Below are 27877 nucleotides of genomic sequence, written 5' to 3' on the forward strand. Positions count from 1 at the left end.
ATGTGCCTTCTTTACAAGTCTTTGTTAAATAAATGCCTAATTTCATTTCTGTAAAAAAAAAAAAAAGATGTGGCTTCTTAAGTGATGTTCTTTTTTTTAATTAAATTGTGTTCTATAAGACATATGATCCTCTCAGAAACAGAGAACATTTCATTGTTGGTTGTCATGGAAAGGAAATACAGTTGGGGCTTTATGACTTACTTTTGTTGTGTTTGTGCTTTAAAAAAAAGAAAGAAAGCAAGAAAGAAAGCAAGCAAGCCAAAAACTTCAGAACTTACTGTAAAAAAATAAAAATAATAAACATAAAAATAAAAATATATGTCGGACCCATCGATTTTAAGTCGCCCTTGGATATCAGGGCGTACTGTCTTACATAAAATGATCATTATCATGTATGAGCCGCTCACTCGGTCCTGGGTCGTGTCGCGTTTCCCCCTCCCCAGCCCGCCCTGCCCGCGCTCCCGGCCGGTGCTGGGGTCCCCCTCCCGGTTCCGGGGCCGCATCTTCCTGCAGATGCGGACACAAAGCGAGGCCTCCCGGGCCCGCTGCAGCCGAGGCTCCGCCCCCCGCGCCGCGGCCAATCAGCGCCCGGGCCGCCCCCCGCGGGCCGCCCGCGACCTTCCACGTCCCCAGCCCCGGCCGCAGCCCCCGCCCCGCTCACCTGAGGCCCCTAACCTTAGGGTCCCGCCGCCGCCCGCTCCCAGCCGCTCCTCCGCGCCCCGAACCCGCGCCGCCGGGCACCGCGGGGCAGCCGGTGAGTAGGGGGGTCGGGGATGCATCCTGGACCGGAGGCCCGGGGGCGACCCAGGTCACCGGCCGCAGCCCGGGGGCGCTGTGCGTGGGGGGAGGATGGGGACCTGCGTGGCTGGGAGGGTGGCCGACGGGTGACACACAGAATTTCTTGCTTTCTTTTTTTTTTTTTTTTTAACCTTTCGGATTCTTCTCTGCTGCTGCAGCTCGGTCTCTATTTCCTTCTTGCCGCAGTGTGTGTCACCCTCTGGAGGCGATGACCTTTCCCCCTCCCCATTTTCTTGAGCTTTTTTTTTTATTATTATTGTTTTGTTTTTGTAGTTTTTGTTTTGTTTTGTTTTTTTGTGCAAGGGCTTTGCATGGAGCCACTGAGGTTTGAGCTAAAAGGAACCCCAGAGGTGGCTGTCCGCTCATCTTGAATTATGTGGGGGTCGTTGGCCTGTGCAGGACCACTCCCACCCACCCACCCCACCTCCCCCCCACCTGCAACTCCAGAGCTCCAAAGGTCAAAGGCCCCTCCTACTGCAGGGCTCTAGGCGCCCAGAGGCTCTGCGCCCGCCGGAGGAGGGGGGTGCGCTGGGGCAGGGGGTTGCAGGGGTGGTGGTGAGAGCAGGTGAGGTGAAGCGGGCACAACTCGTAGCCTGGAATGCGTTTGGCCTGAAGCTGTAAGCGCTGGATTATTATACAGTTCCCACGTAAACACCCGGAGCTGGCCAATGAGTTGGGTCAATGAATGAAGAAGGCCTTAAGTTTGGAAGAAAAGGATTCATAAATCAGATAATCATGAAACTTCTTGGAAGAAGCGCAAGTCCAATTAGACATAAAGGACCAAATGATCTGTCTAGCAAACCATCCATCCATCCATTCATCCATCGTTTCACATTCCAAATTATTTGTCTATTGACTTCAGTATCTGGCTTTCTTTTCGGCCTCAGTGTGATTTTTTTAATGTATTAGAAAGAGGCATATAAAACATCTAAGAATTGTCTAAAGAATAATGAACAGAGTGCCCGACCGTCTCCTAGATTGGAAAAATAAGACATTGCAGCACCACAGAAGCCCCCCGCATGCCCCAGCTCCAGCCCATCCTTTTCCCTTCCACCAGACGTGACAGTTGATTTTTGTATTCGTCATTTTCTTGCTTTTCTTTATAGCTTGGTGATTTGTGTGTGTGTGTGTGTTCTGAAAACATATATATGGACACGTTTGTTTCCCTTATCGTTTAATTTTCATATTAATGACATTGTACTGTTTGAGATTCACCCTTGATGATTCCTTCATTTTCACTGTGTATGGTATGAGTGTACCATAACTTATCCATCTACATTTAGGTTGTTGCTGGTTTGGGAAATGTATTATTATCTATTGCTGTGTAACAAACTACCCCAACACTTAGCAGCTTAAGCAAAAACCTATTATCTCACAGTTTCTGTGGGTCAGGAATCCAGGAGGAGCTTAGCTGGGAGTGTCTGACGCGGTACCTCTCACGGGCTGTAAGCAAGGTATCAGACTGAGACTAGAGTCTTCTCAAGGCTGGGGGGAGAGGGAACCCCTTCAAAGCTCCCTCAAGTGACTCTTGGCAAACCTCTCAGCCTCACTGTCTTTGGTTGGACGCGTCAGTTCTTCGCCAAATGGGCCCCTGTTTACCAGCTAGTCAAAACATTGGCAACTTGCTTCCCCCAGGATAAAGGTTCCCTCAGAGAAAGGAGAGAAAAGGATGAAGGGCAGATTCTTTTTTGTAACCTAATCTCAAAAGTGACATGTGATCTTCTGTTTATTAGAGATGAGTCCCCAGCTGTAACCCACACTCGAGGGAAGGGGCTTACACGAGACCATGAACATCCTGAGGCAGGGATTTATGGGGGGCCATTTATATTATGGGGGGCCTTCCTACAGGGGATAGCAACAAATACTGTTGTTCTCTAACAGTCTTGTACATGCCTTCCAGTTCACATGCACAGGCTCACTCTGGCTTCCCTGGATTGCACACCCAGGTATAGAATTACCCGGTTAAAAGATTTGTGTGTGTTCAACTTTGTTAGGTTATTTCCAACCTGTTTCCTAAGTATTGAGCTGGTTTTTACAACCTCTAGTAACAGATGAGAGTTTCTATTGCTCCACATGCTTGTTATAACGTGGTCTTATCAAATTTCATTTTTAGCCAATCTGGTGGACAAGAAATAGTGTTCCACTATGATTTTAATTAGCATTTCTCTAATACCTAATGAAGCAACCATCTTTTCATACATTGGTGAACTATTGTGCTTTCTCTCTGAAATCCTGGTTCCTAACTTTTACTCATTTTCATATCGGATCGTTTGCCTTTTTCTTATAGACTCATTGCATATAATGTGGATGATAATCCAGTCTTCATCAGGGGTGTATGCTACAAATAGCAGCTTTCAACTTGCTTTTCTTTCTCTGTATGTCCGTCTCTCAATGAGCCAAGTTTTGGATTTTAAATTCAAGTTACCAACATTTTCTTTTATAAAAAGATCATTGCTTTCTCAAGACAATAAATTAATTTTACTATATTTATCTCTTTAAAAGCATTTATAGTTTTGCATTTAGCAATTCATCTTAATGCACCTGGAAATGGATTGTTATATTGTTTATTCAATATGGATAATCAATTGTCCCAGCACCAGTGATCTTCAAGAATTTGATTTTTCATAAATGCGTGAATTTAAGTTCCTTAATCCTGTAATTATGTATTTCCGTAATGACTCTAGTTTTATAATACGTCTTGAAATACGTTAGTAAGGATCTTTCCCTTTAAAAATTTTTTCTTCTTCAAGACTTTTTAGCAATTCTTAGATCTTTGACCTTCCATATAATTTTTTTCTATATTTTATTTATTCATGAGTTTTTAGCAATTCTTAGATCTTTGACCTTCCCTATAACTTTTTCCTTTTTAGATTTATTTTTTTAACACAGAGAGGGAGAGAGAGAGAGAGAGCAAGAGCATAAGCAGGGAGAGTAGCAGACAGAGGGAAGGGGGAGAAGCAGACTCCCCACTGAGCAGGGAGTTTGACCATGACCTGAACCAAAGGCAGAAGCTTAACTGACTGAGCCATCCAGGTGCCCCCATATAAATTTTTTTAAAGATTTTTTTATTTTAGAGAGAGCATGCAAGTGGGGTGGGGGGGTGGCAGTGGCAGAGGGAGAGCAAGGATCTCAAGCAGACACTGAGCATGGAACCTGATGTGGGCTCAATCCCGTGACCCTGTGATCATGACCCAACCCAAAACCAAGAGTTGGACACTCAACCAACTGAGCCAACCGGTGCCTCCAAATAAATATTTAAATAAACTTATCAAGTTCTCTAAAACAATAAACAAACAAGCAAACAAACCTGCTGGAATTTTGATTGATATTGCATTATTTTTATATATCAATTTGGGGAGAAAAGTCCTCCTTAAGATGTTGCATTTTCCCATCTATCAACTTGGTATATAATGCTATTTTGTTTAGCTAAACTTTAATCTTTAATGTTTGTATTTTTCATTGTTTTCCTTCTGCTTATGTATGTTTATTAAATTTATTTCTAAATACATTGTATTTTTACTGCTATTATAAATGTTTTGTTTTATAAAATTATATTTTGTAGCTTATTGTTTCTGGTGTATAGAAATTCAGTTGCCTTTTATATACTGACTACATATCAAACTTGACAAACTCCATTAATAATTCTAAATTTACCAATAGAATCTTTCAGATTTGCTACACAGGCAGTCATATCACCTAAAAACAGTATTATTTCTTCCTTTCCAGTCCTTATACATTTCTTTTTTCTGTCTTACTGCATTGCCTAGGACCTTCAGTATAAAGTTGAGTAAAGGTGAGAAGGGCATCTTGTTTTATCCTTAAAATAATATAGAGAAAGACTTCATTATGTCACCTTTAAATATTGCATTTGCAATGGTTAGTTTGTAAATGCCTTGTCCCATGATAAGAAAGTTTTTTTTTTAATTTTTTTTATTTATTTATGATAGTCAAAGAGAGAGAGAGAGAGAGGCAGAGACACAGGCAGAGGGAGAAGCAGGCTCCATGCACCGGGAGCCCGATGTGGGATTCGATCCCGGGTCTCCAGGATCGCGCCCTGGGCCAAAGGCAGGCGCCAAACCGCTGCGCCACCCAGGGATCCCCGTTAAGAAAGTTTGTTTATTCTCCTTGGTAGCACTTTTATTATGAGTAGATGTTTTATTGAATGCTTCTTCTGTAGTTATTTTCTCATACATTTTTCCACTTAAATGTTAATATGATAACATGTAGTATTCGATCTTTAATATTTAATCAATGTTGCAGTCCTGGAATAAACTGACTATGGTAAATATGCAGTAACTTATTTATCAAGATAAGTATCACATATTTGCATTTATATATGTGGTTTGAGATTGGCATGTAATTATCTTTTTTGGTTTTAACTTTATTATTTGTTGATGTCATCTCATAGGTAAGATGGGTAGTATTCTCACTACTGCTAGTCTATGGAAGAATTTGGGCTAGGTTGGAATTATCTGGTCCTTGAATATTTCTTCAAATCACCAGCAAAACCCCAGGTTGTGGAGTTTACTTTATAAAAACTTGTTGGTTCAATTACCTTAAGGTCATAGGACTATTTAGGTTTTCTTATGAGTCAATATTCATAAATTTAATTTCTAAGATATTTAACTGTTACATATATATATAATTCAAACTTAATAGAATAAAATGGTTCATAATATTCTCTCATTATCTGTTTCATCATCTATTATTATGACCTGTTTTTATTATTAAAGTGTATAGATATACTTTCATTTTGTTTTGATTAATTTTGCCAGAATTTGGACTACTTTATTAGCTCTTTTATATATTTACACACACACACACATACACACAAACACGAAACTTAGGTCATCTCATAAAATAAGATGGGTAGTATTCTCACCATTCCTATTCAATGGAAGAATTCATTAATTGTCGTTTATTTATATTTTGTTAATTGTTACTTATTTTATTAGTTCTTCTTTGAATTTTTGTTATTTAGTTTCTAAGCTCAAATTTTCAAAAGCTACAAATTTGTGTCACTGCTTCTTAGCTATATCTCACAAGTTTTGATATGAATATTTTGCTATCATGTAGCTGTATCTAAAATTTAATTATGCTTTCTTATTTAAGCCATGAATTTTTTTAGAACAGTGTATCTTAATTTCCAGTTGCTCATCTGAAGATCCTTTATCATCTTGTAGTAACTGTTGCCTTTAATGTAGTCAGAGAATGTATGATATCAATTCCTTTGGATTATTGAAGCTAGCTTTAAGACCTAGCACATGGTCAGTATCATTTTTGTACTTGAAGATAATGTGTAGTGTCTAATTACATAATGTCCTACATATATACACCCTTAAAACAAGTGTATTAATTATACAATCCAAATCTGCCATTACCAAATCTGCCTTACCAATTTTTTATCTGAATTATCAATTACAAAAAAAATATGTTAAAATCTCTCACTATGATGGTAGATTTTGAAATTTCCTATTGTAGATCTATATTTTTTACTTTTTGAAGCTATGTTATTGGTGAAGTGGAGTAAATTGAAAATTTTCATAATGCAAGGATTCAATATGATGGCTACTTATTAATGCTTTTTTGTCTTAAATTCTTAATTTGCTCAGCTATCAAATCAAGGTTTCTTTGATCAGTGTTTACCTTCAAGAAAGATTTATCTTTCATCCTTTGACTTTAAATCTTTCTAAATCTGTGTTTAAAGTCATAAACCTATCTGTATTTTTTAAATGCTGGTTTTAAAATTGTTTGAGTGGTGCCTGAGTAGTTTAGTAGGTTGGGCATCTGACTCTTGATTTGGGCTCAGGTCATGATCTCAGGGTCATGAGATTGAGGCTGGCGTCAGGCTCTACACTCATTGGAGATTCTGTTTGAGATTCTCTCCCTCACCCTCTGCCCCTTTGCCCTCTCCCTCTCTCTCAAGTAAATAAATCCTTTAAAATAAGTCAATAAAAAATAAAATTGTTTGATAACTTATAGCTTACCATTGAATAATTTATTCCAGTTATATTTATTGTGATTAGTAGTGCATAGATTTCTTTCTTTTTTTTTTTTTTTTTTTGCTTATTATTTTTTTGTGCTTTATCTAACTCTTTCATTCCTCTCCCTTCTTTCAGTTCTTTGTTTCATTTTACTGCTCCTCTTATTTGGAAGTTACATGTTGTTTAATTCATAACATTTATTGAGGTATAATTGAGAAAATTTGCATAAATATAATATCTACAATGTGATGTTTAAATCTTTTTTTAATATTTTATTTATTATTTATTCATAGAGATAGACAGAGAGAGGCAGAGGGAGAAGCAGGCATCATACAGAGAGCCTGACGTGGGACTTGATCCAGGGTCTCCAGGATCACGCCCTGGGCCACAGGCAGCACTAAACCACTGCACCACGGGGGCTGCCCTACAATGTGATGTTTAGATATATGTTTATACTGTGAAATGATTACCACATCAAGCTAATTAATATATTGATCACCTCACAGAGTTTATGTGTGTGTGAGAGAATGATTGAGATCTATTCTCTTAGCAAATTTCAAGTATATAATACGATATTATTAACTATAGTCCCTGTGCTATACATTAGATCTCCAGAACTTATTTATGCTACATACCTGAAACTTTGCAAACTTTGCTGTCTCCCCATTTCTCCCACCTCCCAGTTCCTAGTAAACACCATGCTACTATCTGCTTCTGAGTTCGAATGTTTTAGATTCTACATATAAATGAGATTACACAGTATTTGTCTTTGAATTATTTTGAAATTTAGCATAAAGCCCTCAAAGTTCATCCATGTCAGCACAGATGGCCAGGTTTTATTCTTTTATATGGCTAAGTAAATTCTATTGTATATACATACAACAATTTATTTATCCATTCATTCATTGGATAGCCATTTAAGTTGTTTCCATATCTTGGCTCCTGTAAATAATGCTGTAATGAACATGGGAGTACAAATATTACTTCCAGATATTGATTTCATTTTCCATTTTATTTGTATGTATACCCAGAAGTTGGGTTTCTGGATAATATGGTAGTTCTATTCTCAATTTTGGGAGGAATGTCTATGCTGTTTTCTATAATGACTTTACCAATGTACATTCACATCAACAGTGCACAAGTGTTTCCTTTACTCCATAGCCTCACCAACACTTATCTTTTTGTAGCCCTTCTAACAGATGTGAGGTAATAAGTCATGGTTTAAATTTGTATTTCCCCAATGATTAGTGGATTTGAGTACTTTTTCATATACTTATAGGCCATTTCTATATCTTCTTTTGAGAAATATCCATTTAGGTCCTTTGCTCATTTTTTAATTGGATTATCTATTTTCTTGCCATTGAGTTGTTTGAATTCCTTATATATTTTTTATATTAACCCCTTTTTGGGGATATATAGTTTACAAATATTTTCTCCCATTGCATAATTTGTTCCTTTATTCTGTTGATTTTTTTTTTTTTTTTTTTTTTTTTTTTTTTTTTTTTTTTTTTTTGCTGTGCAGATGCTTTTTAGTTTGAAATACTCCCACTTTTTAAATGTTTGCTTTTGTTGCCTGTGTTTTGGGGTCATATCTAAAAATTTATTGTCAAGACCAATGTCAAGAAATTTTTTCCCTATGTTTTCTTCTAGGAGCTTTACAATTTCAGGTCTTAACATTTAAGTCTTTAATACATTTTGAGTTGATTTTCATATATGGTATAAGATTTTTCTGCATGTGGATAGCCAGTAGTTATTCCAATACTATTTATTTCAGGGTCTATCCTTTTCCTGGTGGGTATTCTTTGTTGATGATGAGTTGGATGTAAATGTGGGTTTGTTTCTGGGGTCTCTGTTTTTTCTCATTGGCCAATATGTTTGTTTTTATGCAAGTACCATAGTATTTTGATTACTGTAGCTTTGTAGTATAATTTGATTATTTTGATTACTCTAGTTTTGTAGTGTAACTTGAAATCAGGCATTTGTTTTTCTGGGGGCTTTGTTGGTTTTGGTTTTGTAATTTAATTTAAATTCAATTAGTTAGCATACAATGTGTTATTGGTTTCAGAAGTAGAGGTCAGTGATTCATCAGTCTTATATAATACCCCATGCTCATTACATCATGTCCCCTCCTTCATTTCATCACCCAGTTACCCCAACCCCTCACCCATCTACCCTCCAGCATCCTCAGTTTGTTTCGTATGATTTAGAGTCTCTTATGATTTGTTTCTATGTTTTTGTCTTGTTTTATTTCTACCTCTCTTCCCCTATGATCCTGTTTTGTTTCTTAAATTCCACATATGAGTGAGATCATATGATAATTGTCTTTTCTCTGATTGACTTATTTTGCTTAGCATAATACCCTCTAGGTGCAAATTGCAAGATTTCATATTTTGATGGCTAAGTAGTATTCCATTGTGTGTGTGTGTGTGTGTGTGTGTATAATCATATCTTCTTTATCCATTTTTCTGTTGATGGACATCTGGGCTCTTTCCATAGTTTGGCTATTGTAGACATTGCTGCTATAAACTTTGGGGTCTGGTGTCCCTTTGGCTCACTACTTTTGTATCGTTGGGGTAAACACCCAGTATCGTTGGGTCATAGGGTAGCTAGCTCTGTTTCCAACTTTTTGAGGAACCTCCATACTGTTTTCCAGTGGCTGCACTGGCTTGCATTCCCACCAACAATGTAACAGGGTTCCCCTTTCTCTGTATCCTCACCAACATCTGTTGTTTCCTGCCCTGTTACTTTTAGCCATTCTGACTGTTGTGCGGTGGTATCTTATAGTGGTTTTCATTTGTAATGCCTCAAATTTTATTCTTCTAGCTGAAGACTTCCTTGGCAATTTGAATTCTTTTGTGGTTCATATGAATTTTAGGATTTTTTCCCTATTTTTGTAAGAAATACTATTGGAATTTTGGTAGGGATTGTATTAAATCTGTAGATGTTTTTGGTTAGTATGGACATTTTAACATTATTAATCTTCCAATCTATGAACATGGAATATATTTTCATTTATTTGTGTCTTCAATTTCTTTCTTCAATGTTTTATAGATGTCAGTGTATAGATCTTTTCCCTCCTTGGTTAAGTTGGTTCCTAAGTATTTTGTCTTGAGTACTATCGTAAATGGGATTGCTTTCTTTTTTTTTAATTTTTTTTTATTATTTATTTATGATAGTCATACAGAGAGAGAGAGAGAGGCAGAGACATAGGCAGAGGGAGAAGCAGGCTCCATGCACCGGGAGCCTGACGTGGGATTCGATCCCGGGTCTCCAGGATCCCGCCCTGGGCCAAAGGCAGGCACCAAACCGCTGCGCCACCCAGGGATCCCCCTGGGATTGCATTCTTAATTTCCTTTTCAGATACTTCATAGTTTATAAAAACAATTAATTTTTGTATGTTGATTAGATATCCTGCAACCATACGGAATATAATGAATTTGTTTAATAGTTCTAACAGTTTTTTGATGGGGTCTTTAGGGTTTTGTATATGTGAGTTTTATAAGTTTTAATTCTATACTAAATTTCTCCAGCCTTGCTTCTGTGATTTTGCACATATCGACTCAGTTATTTTAAAGTAAGTCCCAAAGAATGCAAATGTCCAAACCACCTGTGAGTCTGTTTCTATCATTTGCTGTTTCTTCTGAGTTCTTGGCAATGTAATCTGATTTTTAGCCTCCCCCTAAATTTTGGATTGGGTGCAAGACATAGGAATGAAAAGTTATAAAGTTATTGTTGATGTTATTGTTTTTCAAATAGGATTGGGGGGGGTGAGAAATGGGTAAAATACCAGATGAATATTTTCATACTATCAAGAGTTAAAACTTTCTTAAAACTAGCGCATTTCAAATTTTTCCCTTACCCCAGACCATAATCCTTATGGTCACGGATTTTCTCATGGTCATGGATTTTCTCATGTCTCAACTGAAAGCACTGTGTTGATAAGTGTGTTGTTTTTGTGGGACATGACCTCCACTACTTTATTCTAGAACAGTACAGCTACTGAAATGTCTGTCAGTTGTTTAGCATTTTAGCCAGTATTTTCAACTAGTTTTGATGGATTTTTGTGGAGGTGGGGGTCCCTCCTTGTGTGTGCATAGCTTAAGAGTCAGCCAATGACAAACTAAGGGGAATTTGCACATAGATTTTTATATTCCCTCTCTTTTGTCTGAAATTCTGCACTTTGAGTTCAGTTGGTTTGAGAATCTTGAACCAGTAAGCCTGACACTTTCTGAGTGGCCTCACTTTTCCTGCATTATGAGCTGGGAAATGCCCTAAACAGAAAAGCCGTAGCAAATGTGGAGCTCATGTCCTTTGTTTTCCTTCCCTTGGGATTATAGCTTCTCAAGTTCTCCTTGTGTTGTTTGCTCTTCAGAGTCTTCCATTGTTTCCTATATTTTGTCCAACTTTTATTGCTGTGAATTTTCAGTGGCAGGGTTGTCCCAAATAAGGTATTTTCTCAGTGCCGGCTTTAGAAGTCTCTTAACATTTTGTCTTACATTTCAGATAATTTATATAAGATTATTTTATTTCTTCTTGAGATATATCCTTTAGAATTTCCTTAAAGATCTTTTGAAAATAAATTCTCAAATTTTTCTGAAAAATAATATTTTTTAGACATTTGTAATAGAAGATAGTGCCTGGACAGCACTAGTGGTAAGAAAGCAGGGAGGTTAGTATTTCGGTAGCTTCCAGTTTTAGATTATTATGGATGGTGCTGCTTTGAACATTCTAGTATATGTATTTTGGTGATATTTTGGTGATACCACCTGAGAGTGGTATTACTCAATAGTCTTTTTCCCCCAAAATTATGTTTGTAACATTTTAAAAATACAAAGGGTCTGAAGAAAAAAATTACTGGTCAAACCTCTCCACATCCTGAGGTAGCCAAATATGTCCTTATTTTTCTTGCTTACATAAACATAAACACTCAAAAGGAGCATTACAGACTTTTTTGCTGAAAATATATATTGAGAGCATTGCTCAAGGTACGACTTGAGCTTATCCTTTTTAAAAATTGCATAATATTTTATAGTATGGATTTTTAATAAATTATTCATTCATTCCAATTTAGCTGAGTGTTTACAGAATGTAATATTTCAAAAGTTATTTCAACACTTCCAGGATTTAATGGCAGTCAAGGTAGAAACTGGAAAGCAAATGAGAAACTCTAGAAGGATATAGGATTTAAAACTGAGCTAGTGGCGTGAAGTCTGAAACAGAGAGGCTAGCTGAAATTTTAGCAGATACAGGAAGAAAACAAAAGGCTTATGGGAGAATATTAAAAGAAAATAACATGAAGAAGAGGAGAAAACTTACAACACAGGAAAGTTGGAATTTGATTGGTTTTCAATGTGAAGTTGCTCTGGATCCTGTTGAAGAGTGTGCTAGATTGCCTTCCTCACCCCGCATCGCGCATCTTGTCCATCCATCCATCAAGCAGCCATTACCAAGTACCTGTTTGTGGCCACGTGAAGCAGAGAATCTACAGAAGAATAAAACACAGTTCTTGACTTATGTGTACTCTAGTTTGGGGAGTTGTAATGAAACCCTAAGTAATACAGGGTGTAGTAATCTGTCCCCTTTACCAGTGAATCTACATTCCGGTGGAAGTTCCAGCCTGGACACTGTTTTGTGGTAGGGGAGGAAGCTTTTTAATGGTTGCTCCCTGAGAACAGTTGGGTCAGTGATGTCTTCTCCTTAGGCACCCAGAAAATAGGGGCCAGTGCAGTGATGGGTGAAGGGTGAGGAAACAGAGGAATGTACAGAGGCCACACAAATCTTTCCCTTTGGGATGAGCCATAAGAAGGACAAGTGGTTTTTACTCCTGGCTTCTAAAGTTGAGCTACCAAGCTGGATGAGCAGACATAGATTCAAGACAGGACCCTATAAGTCAGGTTATGGCTCAAAATCAAGTGTCCTATCCTGCTCTTTCTCGACTAAAACAAGACAGGACTAGGGACAAAGTTCAAGAATCCCCCACACAGGGAGAAATCATATTTATAGACGTGTCACTACCAGCTATCTGAGCAAAGATATTTTATCTTAGTTGATTACATTTATCATTTTTTATCGCAAAATAATACATATTCCTTTCTATTGAAACGCGAACGAAGTCTAGGAAGAAAAAATAAAAGTAATCTACTCTTAACTATCTGAAGTCACTGCTTCTAATAGTTTGATGTGTGTTTTCCATATAATTTCTGTTTAGATAAGCATATATAAACATTTATAAAGCCTTTCTTACAAAAATGCAAGCTCCCTATTTTTACTTCCGTGTGAAATGTTCATTAAAAACATGAAGAGAGAGGGAGCCTAACTCCTGGCACACGTAACGTCGATTTAACTCCTCCTTGTAAATAGTTCTGGGTCGTTTCATATACGGATCTGTACTTAGCAACCCCTCCCGGGTTGATAAAGAGCCTTACGGATTTACGGTTTTATTTTAACAAATCTCCCTGCCGCCCTCCCGGAGCTGTGCGGGGGACCCCTTGCAGGATTGGGGGCTGCAGCATCCTCTCCCCGAAAGCGACACAAAGCGGGGCCTCTGAGGTCCGGGGGCGGCCGGCCAGGCTCCGCCCCCCGCCGCGGCGGCCAATCAGCTGTCGGGATGCCCCGCCCCGCCCCCAGCCCCGCCCCCAGCCCCGCTCCGCACTGCAGCCCAGCTCCCTCCTCGCACGCCCGCCGCCACCGCCACCTCCACCGACTCCGAGCCCGCAGGCTGGCCGCCGGGCCTCCCAACCACGTCTCTGCAGAGGGGCCCCTCCCCCCCTCCGAAGTAGCCCGGTGTGAAAATCGCTGGCTACCGGGTGAGTATGGTCCAGAGATGGTTCTGGAACCGGAGCAGGCCCCGGCGCACCGACCGAGCCCGGGAGCAGGAGCGACCCGGCCGGGGTCCGGGGGCGCGCGGGGGAGGGGAGTCCGGGTGTGGGCCTGAGACCGCTCGGGCCTAAGGAGGCGGACGTCTTCCAAAGAGGATTCCCTGTGGGCTCTCCCTGTCTGTGTCTGCTGCTGCTTTTTTATTTTTTGTTTATTTATTTTTTCTACCCCTCTGGCTCTTATTCCTTCCGTGCTTCATTCTTCTCCAGGAATTTCTGCCCTTTTTAAACACTTCTCCCGATGAAAGGTTTCGAAGCTGCAGATACGTACAGAAAATAATAGACTTATCGGATGCGGGTATTTTATTACCTTTGCTTCAACGCACTTGCTCTCCACCCTCCCCCCCCCATGGGTGGGTGTGGGTGTGTGTGTGTGTCCCTCCCTGTGTGTGTGTCTGTGTGTGCGTGTCTCCTCCTTTCTAAGAAACAAAACGTGACAGTTAAAACATCTTCTCCCCATCAAATCTCAGGTCTAGCTTCAGATGGGAATTAGGTTCTATCCTCCCCACGTGTGTTTTTGTCCTTTTTTGATTATTCATTTTTAGGTGGAGCAATATGTGCGTTTTTGTTTTGCATTTTAAAATTTTTCATGCAATTCAATACTGGGGCGGCGGGGGGTTGCCTTGCGGTGCTATTAGTCTTGTCATTTCAGACCGGAAAGGGACTTAGCAAGTCTCCAGCCCTCCTTGTTGACTAGCTCAGAACCCTGAGCCCTGTTGGGAGATAAAGGACGTGCTCACTGTCACTCAGGTGGTCCTTCACTGGGTAGGGTCCTGAACTGATCTCTGGATTTCCATGTTTTATGCCACTGAGTTCACCTGTCTCCATTGCCTATTGACTATTGTTTATATGATTCAATTTGGGGAAAATTTTCAAGAAGAAAGGAAAGAGGAAGGAGGTTGAAGGGGGGCTGAGGGAAGGAAATATGACTTGGATTTGGACCAAAACTCTAGTCAGTATTAAAGGGTATGCATTTTCCTGGAACATGAGATATTGAATCTTAGGACAGCCTCAATGTTTTATTTTTAAGAGGCCCTGGTACAGTCTTACCGTCTGCCAGTCACTGGTCTGAGAACTTTATAACTACTCACTCACCGAATTTAAGCCTTACAATAAATCTGTAATGTAGGTTCTGATTTTACCATTCCCATTGTACAGATAAAATGAGGCGCAAATTAAGTTACCTGCCGCAAGCCGCTCGGCCAGTAGATTGTAGCACTGAGATCTGAATCCGGGACCTCTGGGGACGGACAGTTTGAGTCTTTAACTGCTGTACAGTCCTGCGTTTCTCCCCCTGGAACTGGCACCTGAGGGCCGTGAAGTCACTGGACACAGCAGAACTCACAGGTGACCGCAGGGAGGAGCGACTGTCCACTGGTTATCAGAAAAGACTTCAGGGAAGACACAGGATAGACTCTGGCGCTCTGTTGCCTGGCGTAGAATATTCTTATTTTTAACTTGGCGGGAGTGGCATATGGGGCCATGCGGACGATGCAGAGCCAGGTGTGAGTCGCCGCCGCTCATCCTCAGGTCAGCCCGGATTATTAACAGGTGGCGCGGGAGGCTCGCCTCGCCCAGCGTGATGCAAATCCGCGGAGGGCCCTTGCCCTGCGCTGTCCCCCCACCGCGCACCTCCCCGCTCTCCCGAGAACCGGGTGGCCCGGGCGGGACCTTTGGGGCTCGGGACGGGGCCGGCGGCACAAAGGAGCGCCGCGCCCCCCGCCAAGCGCCGCCCCCGGGCTCGCCCCGCGCCCGGGAGGAAGTGGGGGAGGGGACTGCTCGGGAACCCCTCCTCCCCGGGGGCCCCACCCGGGCCCCACCCCGCCCCGCAGGAGCCCCGCAGGCCCGACGCGCGGAGGGCGGTGCAGGAGGCCGCGGGGGGGGGGGGGACCCCGGGGCGCGCCCCTCGCTGCGGGTCGCCTGCTCCGGGCTCCGCGAGGCCGCCCGCCCGCCTGCCCCTGGGGCGCGTTGGCTGCGCTGTGTGATGGGGGATGCACGGGCCGTCTCCTCCGCAGCTTGGTGCGGGAGGCAGGGCTTGCTCCGGGTCGCGCAGGTGCAGCTGACCGAGCATCACTGCTGTCCTGCTGCCCTTCGGTCGCTGCAGACACCGGCTCTGGGACGGAGTCCCCTGCCCACTCTCAGCCCACCCCCCCCCCACCCCGGAGATGCGCGTGTGCGTGCGTGTGTAAAAGTGCACGAGGGGCGGGGGCTGTGTGCCGCCACCCCACCCACACCGGGCCTGCGGGTCTGGAGCATTCTCCGCCAGGCTGAGCTGCGAGGCACCCCTCCCCTCCGCCCCTCCGCCCCCCTTCCCCAGCCCCTCCTCTTACGTCACCGACAGGCTCGGTGCAGACTGGCTCTGGGCCTGTGTAGGAAAGTCTGGCTGGGGGCAGGGCCTGCAGACAAACCGAGAGGATCCCACCCCAGACCTCCGCAGGGACAGCCCCTCGGATTTAAGACCCACCTGTGTCCCTCGTTGTCCATTTCATAGAACGCTCTGCCCTGGGGGGCAGGCAGGTCAGCGCTCCTGGCCCTGCGCTCCCGGTGATGCTGCTCTCCTGGGACCTCACTGGGAGAGAAGTGAGCAAATGTGAGTGAGGGCAAGAGAGTCCCTGGGGAACTATGGAATTAGGAAGGGATCATGGTGGGATAGGAATAGGGGAATAGAAAAGCAGCATCTTAAATCGTGCTTATTTTGGGGGGGGAGTGTGGGAAGGGATTGGAGAGGACCACAAGAAAGCCTTCAGGGGCAGAGGGAGAGGGAGTGTGGGAAGGGATTGGAGAGGACCACAAGAAAGCCTACTGGCAACGGTCTGTTTTTTAAGCTGGTTAGTAGGTATATAGGAATCTTTGATTTTTAAAATTGTTTTCTTATTTTGCCATCTATGTCTTTCCACGTGTATTACATATTCTTTTTTTTTAATATATTGATTAAACCATTTTTTAATGAAAAATAGATAAGATTGGTCTGCATATATGTGGCACAGAATGCAAAAAAAGGGCGAACCCACACCAGTTCTAGCTTAGTAAAAGTTAATGGACATTGGAAAGGGTATTGGATGTACGTATAAGGAAAAAAGAAACAAGGAGTTCATGGAAGAAAATGGTATGAAGAAGAGAAGACCTATAGGACTGGATGTCTGCCCTATTAATGTGATATTAATCATTTCTCAAGGCCGGGGTAGCTATTTGCTGAAGAAGTGATCCTAGGTCTGCCCTTGACACCTACGTCCATCACTCAGTTACCCATCCACGGAGCACCTGCTGATTCTCCTGGGGAATCCAAAGAATCACACATATCCCCTGATCTCAGACACTTACTCTACTTGAATTTGAAATCAAACTACAGTCCAGGATGTGGTGCAGCATCCAAGACAGGCCTGCTACCCTCCTTCCCTTCCGAATACATCTCTTTCTTAAAGGGAAGCCCCATTTAGGTAGCATGGGGCCTCTTTGTGGTAGGGGTAGGGGATTCGTAAAGCTCTCTCTCAGAGTTACAGGATGTGCCTGAGATACCTTCGGCTTTAGAGGTGCCTTGGGTTCCAGAAAGCTGAAAAAGAGACGCCAGAGTTGGCCCAGAGGAGAGAAAGCAGAAGCCATGGAAGGAGAACCACGGGTGAAGAAATAAAAGGGAGAGAAGTAAAAGGGACCCCCTGGACTGTGCTCCTTTACACTCCCCAAGCTAGGAGAGCCAACAGGGATTCGGGCATAAACAGGAAGCATTTGGTTTAAAAGTCCAGTGTTGGAGTCATGGATATAGCTGGTTAGAGTGGGAACAGAACCAGCTGCAAAGTTCAAAGGACCCTATAGAGGGGGAAATCACATTTTTTAGTGAATACATACTCAACGGATTGGGAGATGAAAAAGAAACATTTTAGGGTGAGTGAGATATGATCAGTTGAACAATCCAGTGATGTATATGGTCAATCATTTAATGTGTGTTTACTTGCTTGTTTGCAGTTATATTACCTGTGTTATTTTTCTTTAACATTTTACGTATTTATTTAAGAGTGATGGGGGGGTGGGTCATGCATACGCACAGACAGCGGGGAGGGGCAGAGGGAGAGGGAGAAGCAGACTCCTCACTGAGCAGGGAGTGGGATGAGATGAGGAATGACACGGGGCTCCATCTCTGGACCCTGAGATCATCACCCAAGCAGAAGGTAGAAGCTTAACCAACTGAGCCACCCAGGTGCCCCTACCTGTGTTATTTTTAACTGCAACAGTAATATATACAACAATTCAAAGGATGTAGGTTTATATAAAGTCTACTATTCACCTCTTCTCTTCCTAATGCAGTTAATTAAAGTCAGCAGGTTGAAATGTGGCCTCCATAGACTTTCTGTTTTACGGAAAATCCTGGTTCTTAAGAATGTGGAGTCAGTACAAGATTCCCTGGGTTTGAATCCTGGATCCACCACTCCCACCTGTGTGACTTGAGCAAGTAACACATCGTCTGGCCATCACGGTTTTTGTTTTGTTTTTGTCCACTTCTAAAATGAGTAGTGATAGTACATACCTCACAGGTTTGCTGTCAGGATTAACTGATTTACTGAGGAACTTAAAATAATGCCTGGAACCTGGGAAGCAGTGTGTGGTCATCACTCCTGCTAAATTTACTAGTCCTACTATTATTATCTTCATCCGTACAAAAATGGGTTTGTGCCCTATATATCACAGCGATTTGAGGTTTTCACTTAAAGTATATCTAGGGTGTTCTGTGTAGATGCAAAACAGATTTAACTCATTCTTTGTAAGAGCAACATGATATCCTGTCATATAGATTATCATACTCTATTCAAACATTCTTCCTCTCCGACGTCGGCTTGCCGTACATGCAGCATTGCTGTAAGGCTGAAGCTACGTTGCAGTCCCACTAGTCGTGGTGCAGACTTGGGAAACTGGCCCAGAGGAGGGGAGCTTGAGTGTTCCCTACCAAAGCCTGGCAGGTAGGAGGAAGTAACTTCACAGGACCAGCCTTCTTCCTTCTGGTCCCCTGCTTTTCAAATCTCCAGGCTACATGCCCATCCCTTTGTCACTTCTCCACAGATAGTTCTCCCATGAACTAGCTCGAAATACAGAAATGTGAGTTCCCTGCTCTGAGTGTTTCTGGAGCACCAGCGGCAGCAACAAGGGCCTGTAGTCACTTCTCCACAGATAGTTCTCCCATGAACTAGCTCGAAATACAGAAATGTGAGTTCCCTGCTCTGAGTGTTTCTGGAGCACCAGTGGCAGCAACAAGGGCCCGTAGAGGTGGGGTCTGATGGGCAGCTCTTTGTGGGGTGTGTATGCATGGCTGGCAGGGGTAGGGGGGCGTGGGGGAGGGCTGCGCCCCAGGGTCTTACGTTGTAACAACAGACTGAGGGGAGTGAGTACACAGAAGGATAGGTGTGGCTTTGGGTTAAAGAGCTGCACCCACACAAGTCATGGATGGTTCTAGAAAACATTCCTTGTCACTTATCTATCTCCATTTCTAGGTTTGCATTTATCTGTCTCCATTGGTAGTTTCCTACAGCAGTGAGCATCCTTGTGTCCTTAGTACTGCTGCTCTTATTTCTGTAAGAAAGGTCATCCGGAGAGGGATTGCTGGACCGAGGACAGGCTCACCTCTGAAATGGAGCTGCCACTGTCAGATTGCTCTCAGCTTCTTGGCCCTTCCAGCAGATTGTGGTAGTGTCCTCCTAGCCTTTTGGGCATGGGGGATTATTGTTATTACTATGGTTTTTAGCATCGGGCATTATTATTTGCCTTCATCTTCTTCACCTTCTTTTTACTCCTTCCCTTTCTCCTTCGCCTTCTTCCTTTTTGATAATCTTGTGGACAACATCATGCATTCTGTTTTCAATTGCCTGACCAGTGAGCTTGAGCATATTTTCATAGACTAACTGGCCATTTAAATTTCCCAGCCCTGGAGACCTTAAACCCCAGGATGAAAGTGTCCAATTTAACCATTCGGGAAAAGGCAAAGCTCTGGGAGGGGGATCTCTTCTGGGAAATAAAGCTATCAGTGGCTTTAGAAGAATAGAGGCAAGAATAGACCCTGGTGACTTAGAAACTGGATCAGTTTAGTCGAGGAATGAATTAGTGAGCATCTGAACTGGGTTACTGGCAGTGTAGTTGGAAACCATGGACGATGACATTGACAGGCCTGTGACCAGCTGGAGGTGGGACAGGAGGGAGAAGGGACACAGCTGTGACACTGTGCGGTTTGCGGTCCTGGCTATTTGTGGACACCAGGAAGAGCGAGGAAGGGACAAGCTCTTGTTAACCAGCTGCCTGCTGATTCTATGTCTCCAAGGTTCTCTGAGGTAGCTGTCACCCTCCCTCGCATCTAGGGACACTGAGCTCAGGTGATGTGCCGAAAAGGAGCTAGTGTGGAAGGCAAAGACTAACTTTAAGACTTCTTTAGTTTTAGAGACCACTGCAAATGGTAGAGTGTGCTCTTCCAGGAGGGATCTTGGGTGTATTTGTCACCTCAGAACCAGGGCCTTCTCATCTGTGCTTGGGAAGGCACAGTGTCTGGGCCCAGGACTTTCTCAAAGACCAGCGGAAATGCTTGAGAACTAAATGTTATAATAATATTAGTGTTAGCTTTGGCTCCATGATGTGAAAACTATAAAATCAGAATCATTAAATGCTTACCCCAAGGCACGTGGATGGCTCAGTGGTTGAGCATCTGCCTTTGGCTCAGGTTGTGATCCCAGGTCCTGGGATCGAGTCCTGCATTGGGCTCCCTGCAGGGAGCCTGCTTCTCTCTCTGCCTATGTCTCTGCCTCTCTCTCTGTGTCTCTCATGAGTAAATAAATAAAATCTTTTTTAAAAAATGCTTAGTCCAGGATTTATAAAATCTGACACGAGGTTTGGTTTTTGTTCACTTTATAAGAATTCTCTCTGGGGTGTCCAGGTGGCTGGGTTGGTTGAGTCTTCAACTCTTGGTTTCAGCTCGGGTCATGATCTAGTGGGTCATGGGATTGAGCCCCACATTGGGCTTCCCACTCAGTGGGGAATCCACTTGAGGATTTTCTCCCTCTGCCTCTCCCCCTACTTGCTGGCTCACTCTCTCAAAAACAAATAAATAAATTAAAAAAAAAACCCAGAATTCTATATTAGGCTCATTTCTAAGTTAAATAGCTTACTTTTAACCACATACTTATAAGTAAATATATGTAAACAAATACATGTTACATACACACACACATACACATCCTCATATATATAGTAAATAATTGAAAGACACTTAAACTTTATTTCTTTTGATCCTTGGGACAACCTTATGTGCTATTAGATACTCTTATCCTTACTGAATAAGGAAATGAAGTCTCAGATGTTTCCCCATCTCACGGTTAGTAAGCAAACAGAGCCAAGATTCAGGCCCAGATAGCCTAATTCCAGAAGCCTGAGCTTATAACTGCTTTGCCATATTACCTTGAGAGTTGAGCATATTCTCTGACAAGGGAAATAGAAAGGGAGAGGTTAAGGACCAAAGGTAAAAACATAAGGAATATCTGCATTTTCAGAAGAGGTAAGGGAAGGATGGAAAGTGGATGGGTGAGCAGGTTGAAGGTGATGAGGTTGGCTCTGGCCATAACATAACTGGCAGTGAGAGCCTCAGATACCGGGAGAGCAGCATTGTCTGGTGCCGTCGAGTGGTCAGTGAGAAGGCCAAGCCCTGGATGTCCAACGAAAACACATCTATCTGCTCTTGGGGGAGTTGCTTCAGTAGAGAATATATAGTGGAGGTCAGACATCAAGCATCATGAGCAGGGAGCTCATGGAGAAGAAGCAGAGGATTTACGTGAGTGCACATCCACAGACACACACACCTTGCTTCTCTGCGTCCAGGTACAAGTAAGAATCTGCCATAATTCCTGGTTGTCTGGGACCTGGTTTCAAGCCACAGAAGACTTACGGTTTCCTCTTTCCCAGCCTGGGACTGTGACCAAAGAAGCTTCTCTGAGGACCGAGACTTTCCAGGCTGAAATGTTGGGATCCTCAAGCTGGGATTAGTAAGATGGACATGGGAGCAGAGGGGGGCAGGTCAGCATGCTGCACCACTGTATTAATTTCCAGCGGCTGCTGTAACACATCGCCACACACAGGGTGACTTAAAACAGCAGAAATATGTTCTGTCACAGTCCGGGGGTCATAGAAGTTTGAAGTCCAGGTATTGGCAGGGCGGTTCTTTCTGGAGGTTCTGAAGGAAAATCTGTCCCATGCCTCTTCCAGAGCTTCAGGTGCTCACCAGCAACCTCTGGCCTCCCTTGGCATATAGATGCGTCGCTCCTGTTTCTCTTACTGTTCTCCCCTATGCATCTGTGTCTGCATCCAGATGTTTCTTAAAAGACATCAGTCATAAAAAAAAAAAAAAAAAAGACATCAGTCATTAAATCAGGGCTCACTCAGACCCACTATGACCTCATCTTAACTTGATGGTACCTACAAAGACCGTATTTCCAAATAGGATCCCATTCACACATACTGGGAATTCAGACTCCAAGGTATCTCTTTGGGGGCACAATTCTGCCCACACTCCCCATTTCTGTTTGTTTCCTTCTGCGATGGCAAAGTGCCAAGCTCTTTTAGGTTAGCCATAAGAGTTTAGGAGGACTGAGCAGGGTGCGATGGGGTCTCCTGGGCTGGATGCCTCAACACCCCTGGTGAATCTCTGAGTTAGTTCAGAGTCGGTCTCAGCTACATTGTCAGAAGAATTGCCACCACCAGGGAAAGAGTGAACTGTTTGGCTCCATTATTTATTTGTTTATCTATTCCTTGCCAAACTGAGCCTTTTCTCTCCTCTCTACAGAAATCCATCCAGCCATGGCAACTCCCTCTGCTGCCTTTGAGGCCCTGATGAATGGAGTGACCAGCTGGGATGTTCCCGAAGATGCCATCCCATGTGAACTGCTTCTAATTGGAGAGGCCTCCTTCCCAGTGATGGTGAATGACATGGGCCAGGTCCTCATTGCTGCCTCCTCCTACGGCCGAGGCCGCCTGGTGGTGGTGTCCCATGAGGACTACTTGGTAGAAGCCCAGCTCACTCCCTTTCTCCTCAATGCAGTAGGTTGGCTTTGTTCTTCCCCTGGGGCTCCCATTGGTGTACACCCATCCCTGGCACCCCTGGCCAAAATCCTTGAGGGTTCTGGGGTGGAGGCGAAGATCGAGCCAGAAGTGAAAGACTCCCTGGGGGTTTACTGCATTGACGCCTACAACGAAACCATGACGGAAAAGTTGGTCAAGTTTATGAAACGTGGAGGGGGCTTGCTCATTGGAGGCCAGGCCTGGGACTGGGCCAACCAGGGTGATGATGAAAGGGTGCTTTTCACCTTCCCTGGCAACCTCGTGACCAGTGTGGCCGGCGTGTACTTCACTGACAACAAAGGTGACACGAGTTTCTTTAAAGTCTCCAAGAAGATGCCCAAGATCCCAGTCTTAGTTAGGTAAGTGCACTACCCCAGGGGGGATTTGGTCTCACGTTAAAATCAAGCAACGTTCTTGTCTTTAGGTTTCTCCCAGGCTAACAGGAGAGAACTTGACACTTAGGTGTGGATTCACCGTAAATCAACCAGATTTACCCTTCAACAACCAGATCACCCTCAATCAATCAAGGTTCCCCTGGCTGCTGCCATCCCAGACCAGACCACTCAGCTATTTGAGCAGAGAAACTTTTGGCGTCTAGCTTAAAATACATTACTGAATCCCAGAGCTGGCCTTGCTAATCCAGGAAGGCTCATGGCAGAAGGTTGCTTTCAAATGCAATGTGAAGAAAAGGAAAACAGACATGAGGAACCCCGTAAGACAAAGTGGAAAGAGCTGGAGGGAAGGCTTTGAAATGTCCAGCCAGATGGGATTGGGATGGAAGTAAGAACTAGAGGATTCAAAAGGTGAGATAGAAGAAAAGATAGCATGAGTTGTTTGTGCTAAATTTAGGAGTTAGGGGAGGATTTTATGCCTGGAGGAAAAAGACCTGATGTTGGAGAATGAAGGAGGGAGGTGATGAGTACAAAGACAGGCTACGTGGAAGGTTCTTGAAGAGCACTGCCAGTCTGTTCTGTTCACACTGTGCTCTAGCAGTTACTATAGTGCCTAACGTAGGGCAGGTGATCAGTAAACGTTTGTTGGCTGGTGATTGGATGGATGAATGAGGGGGCTTAGAGGCTGGAGTAGTCCTAGGAGTATAATAAGTGTACCAGGCCACACCGTGTTGTGTTACAACTCACAGCATCCTTGGAGCAAAGGACACTGGTATTTCTGCCTGGGCAGCAGAGCAAAGTAGGATTGGGTGAGGAAGGCGTAGCAGGTTAGTATAGATGCATAGGGAATGGGCGGTGGCCTCTTCTTGGCATGGAACATTTGAAGCAAAACCCCACAGGTGCAATGAAGAAAGACAGTTATTCTGAGGCATCGTGATTGGCCAAATTGATCAAATGTCAGCTTATCAGTGCTCTTCATCCTAAAGAATAGAGAGGTGAGGGCAGCCCGGGTGGCCCTGCGGTTCAGCGCTGGGCCTGATCCTGGAGGCCCCGGGATCGAGTCCCACATCAGGCTCCCCACATGGTGCCTGCTTCTCCCTCTGCCTGTGTCTGTGCCTGTCATGAATAAATAAATAAAATATTAAAAAAAAAAAGAATAGAGAGATGAGACTTGACCATAATTCTATTTCTAAACAACCTAATCCCCCTTACTTGCTTTCAAAGATGTTTTTTTCTACCAAAACCATACCTCTTTTTTTCTTTGGCTGTGCCAAAATCATCTCTCATCATTGATGATTCTCGATTTGAGGGGATGGGGAAGTTAGGCTGTACGTGTATGTGTACTCACATATATGTATGCACACAAGTAGAATCAGCTTGAAGACTAATGCTTAAAAAATTAGTTAATGAGGGAAGTGTGCATACCTAAATCGAGTGAATTTCTATGTGAATTAGATCTTAGTAAACCTTTAAAAAATAAAAAAATAAAATAAAATAAAATAAAATAAAATAAAATAAAAATACGTCTCTGAGGGATCCCTGGGTGGCTCAGTGGTTTGGCGCCTGCTTTTGGCCCAGGGCGCGATCCTGGAGTCCCGGGATCAAGTCCCGCATCAGGCTCTTGGCATGGAGCCTGCTTCTCCCTCCTCCTGTGTCTCTGCCTCTCTCTCTCTCCCTCTGTGTCTATCATAATAAATAAATAAATAAATAAATAAATAAATAAATAAATAAATCTTTAAAAAAATAAATAAAAATACGTCTTTTAATAGGACTTTTAAAAAGAATCAGATACAATCAGATTCATTTACAAAGATATGCCATTCAGCATTATTTGTAATAGAAATGAATAGTATGGCTAAATAAATTGTACATTTATTAACCAGCCATTAAAACTGTGTTTTCAAGAATAATTAAGGGCATGGGGAAAATCTTTTAGGAGGTACTGTTAAATGAAATAGAGTAGGATACTAACCTGTTGTTCAATATGTTCCTACTTTTCTTCAAAAAATATAGCTATGTGTAGAAAATATTATAGAAGGAAAGGGTCAAAATAGTCGTAGTAGGTGGATCCCTGGGTCATGGAATAATGGTAGATGATTTTTACTATTAAACTTTTGTTTTCCAAACTTTCTACCAAATTTTACTAATAAGGTATAAATTTCATTACCTCACTTCACACACAAAAACATTAAAATGCAAGAAAAATCATTCACAAATCACATTAAAGACCTTCCACATCTGTCCGTGCATAAATACTTATATGACACAAATTTAATAAAATAAAAGCCAAATTTGGGCAGCCTGGGTGGCTCAGCAGTTTAGCGCTGCCTTCAGCTCAAGGCGTGATCCTGGAGACCAGGGATCAAGTCCCACATCAGGCTCCCTGCATGGAGCCTGCTTCTCCCTCTGCCTGTGTCTCTGCCTCTCTCTCTCTTTCTGTGTCTCTATGAATAAGTAAATAAAATGTTTTTTAAAAAAAAGCCAAATTTAACTCTGCAAATGATTCACTTTTTTTCACTTAGCTTTTTAACACCTCTGGTATACATATAAATCTGTCTCTGTGTGTGTGTTGCCAATTGCCAGTACTTTTAAATCATGGTTCTTCTTCATGGGATACTCTTTTATTACCACTTTTTTCAATATCTCTTATTTTTAAAAGCTTTTGTTTTAAGAATAGGTCATAAACCCACAGCTCTTTTAATCTTTGAATATTATACTCCCCATTCATCCATAATTTTTCATTGTTATCATTTTAGTATACACACTATTTTGAATTCCACTCATAAATATTTTCATTCTATATAATCTTTAAAGTTCTATTTGATTCGCTTCATGAGAATGCCTTATTTATTTAATCATTTGCCTGCTGTTGAACATTGGATCTTTCTCCACTCTTGCTGCAATAGGCAGTATTATACAGAACTTTAAAACATTTTAGAAACCTTAGACAATACGAGATACCAGGATGCTTCTGTTAGAATTCAAGAGGGAGGATTATTTCCATCCCATGCTGAGAGAGGTTCAGACGGAAAACTCCCATGGATTTAGTTACTCTGTCAAGGATCTTACTTATTTTTAAACCTTCAATTTAGACATGAGAGTGTGAATTCAGGTAACTTTAATCTTACTACTTGTATATGTCTTACTAAATTAAATTCTAAATAAGATCTTGGGATCCTCTCATGCTTCTAATAGTAACCTGTTGTAGGTCTTATCCAGATGAATCAGATTTTTTATCAGAGGAAGCCTACTTTATGATCAGAAGAGCAAAACCCTAAGTATTAAAACCAGAGGATCTACTTTTAGCTTGGTACGAATACCCACAGGTGCCAGGACATGAGCCTCCTAGTCACTGCCCTCACTTCCTCCTGGAGAGCATTGTCATCTGCATTTAGAACACTAGCCTTCATGCCCTCTGTAAGACCAAACCACCTGTAGTCTCTTCCCCGAGTGATTTCTACTCTTCTATCAGCTTCATCCTCAATGTCTCTGCTGCGCCTCCAGCTCTGAGGCCAGTGGTGTTATACTTCATGTGCAAAAGGATCCTCACTTTCTATTAAGCATTTCTTTTGAAAAAACACTGGGTCCATTGTCGTAAACCACTCATAGTCTCATTGCAGGACTCAGGATTCATATAACCTGGAAAAAGAGCACAGATTCTAGAGAAAGCAGACCTCACTAAGTTTCCAAGCTCAGCGTGGTATGTGCTCTGTAACTTGGTGCCATAGCCACCCTCTCTAAGCCTCATCTCTGAAGTGAGATTAATAATGGCTACCTTTCTAGGATGGTTATGAGGATTCAATGAATTAAGAAACATGCTCAAATACCTAAAACACTTTCATTATTTTCACATCCAGCTTCCACACTATGGTATATAAGAGTATGATGTCATGAGTATCATTGAAACCTCCCTAGCATCCATCATTATGATGCCTTACCCTAGATTCAGTATGTTGTCCCAGCTGTGTAAAATATTGGCATTTTATTTTTTTAAAAGATTTTATTTATTTATTCATAAGAGACACAGAGAGAGAGGCAGAGACATAGGAAGAGGGAGAAGCAGGCTCTTCACAGGGAGCCCGATGCGGGACTTGATGCCCAGACCCTGGATCAGGCTTTGCACCGAAGGCAGACTCTCAACCGCTGAGCCACCCAGGCATCCCAGTATTGGCATTTTAGCTCATGTATTTACCTTCTTCTTCCACAAGACTGAGGCAGCATCACAATCAACTGCCACACTTTACCCTCTATATACATTTAATAAACAGGTACTAGAGACCGAATTGGCTCCACCGATCAGAGATGTGATGCAGATAAAATGCATCATTGGATGATGAATCTAAGGGATTCATCTCCACCGAGCAGAGATGTGATGCAGATAAAATGCATCATTGGATGATGAATCTAAGGGAGGTTTTAGGAGAATCAACCTAGCCCCTCTTTTGGATAAGAAGTCCCTTTGTCTCATTTTTACCCAAATCTCAGGCTTCTATTAAAGAGTCCCAACTCTGTTGTTCATTTATCCATTTATATAGCCAGCATTTACTGAGGATGTTCGATATCCCAGGCATTATTTCTTATGTCAAGAAAATGGTTTCCAAAGATCTGAGAATTAAAAGCACAGAAACATCATCAGTAAACAGACTGGAAGGAATTGCAGAAACCAAACAACTGTAGTAGGAAGAGAGCTGTGATACTGAGTTTCACTGGTACCCGAAAACCCAAGATCCTACTGCCAGTAAATGCGGTG

General features: G+C 42.5%; 1 protein-coding gene across 4 annotated transcripts in view; it reads left to right on the top strand.

Annotated features, from left to right (window-relative positions):
• The first annotated feature begins 568 nt into the window (after positions 1–568).
• Positions 569–27877, top strand: part of LOC112934825 (TRPM8 channel-associated factor 1) — a 50192-nt gene continuing 22883 nt past the window's right edge. The window contains exons 1-2 of one of the 4 annotated variants that reach the window (XM_026018348.2): positions 569–754; positions 22461–23094. In XM_026018348.2, the coding sequence (XP_025874133.1) occupies positions 22475–23094 (620 nt within the window). In that variant the 5' untranslated portion in view covers positions 569–754; positions 22461–22474. Of the gene's footprint in view, positions 755–13407; positions 13589–22460; positions 23095–27877 lie in introns of those variants that run through there. The other 3 variants (XM_072762806.1, XM_026018349.2, XM_026018347.2) reach the window with 3 other exon arrangements.

Source organism: Vulpes vulpes, chromosome 7, assembly GCF_048418805.1.
Source record: "Vulpes vulpes isolate BD-2025 chromosome 7, VulVul3, whole genome shotgun sequence".
Lineage (NCBI taxonomy): Eukaryota > Metazoa > Chordata > Mammalia > Carnivora > Canidae > Vulpes > Vulpes vulpes.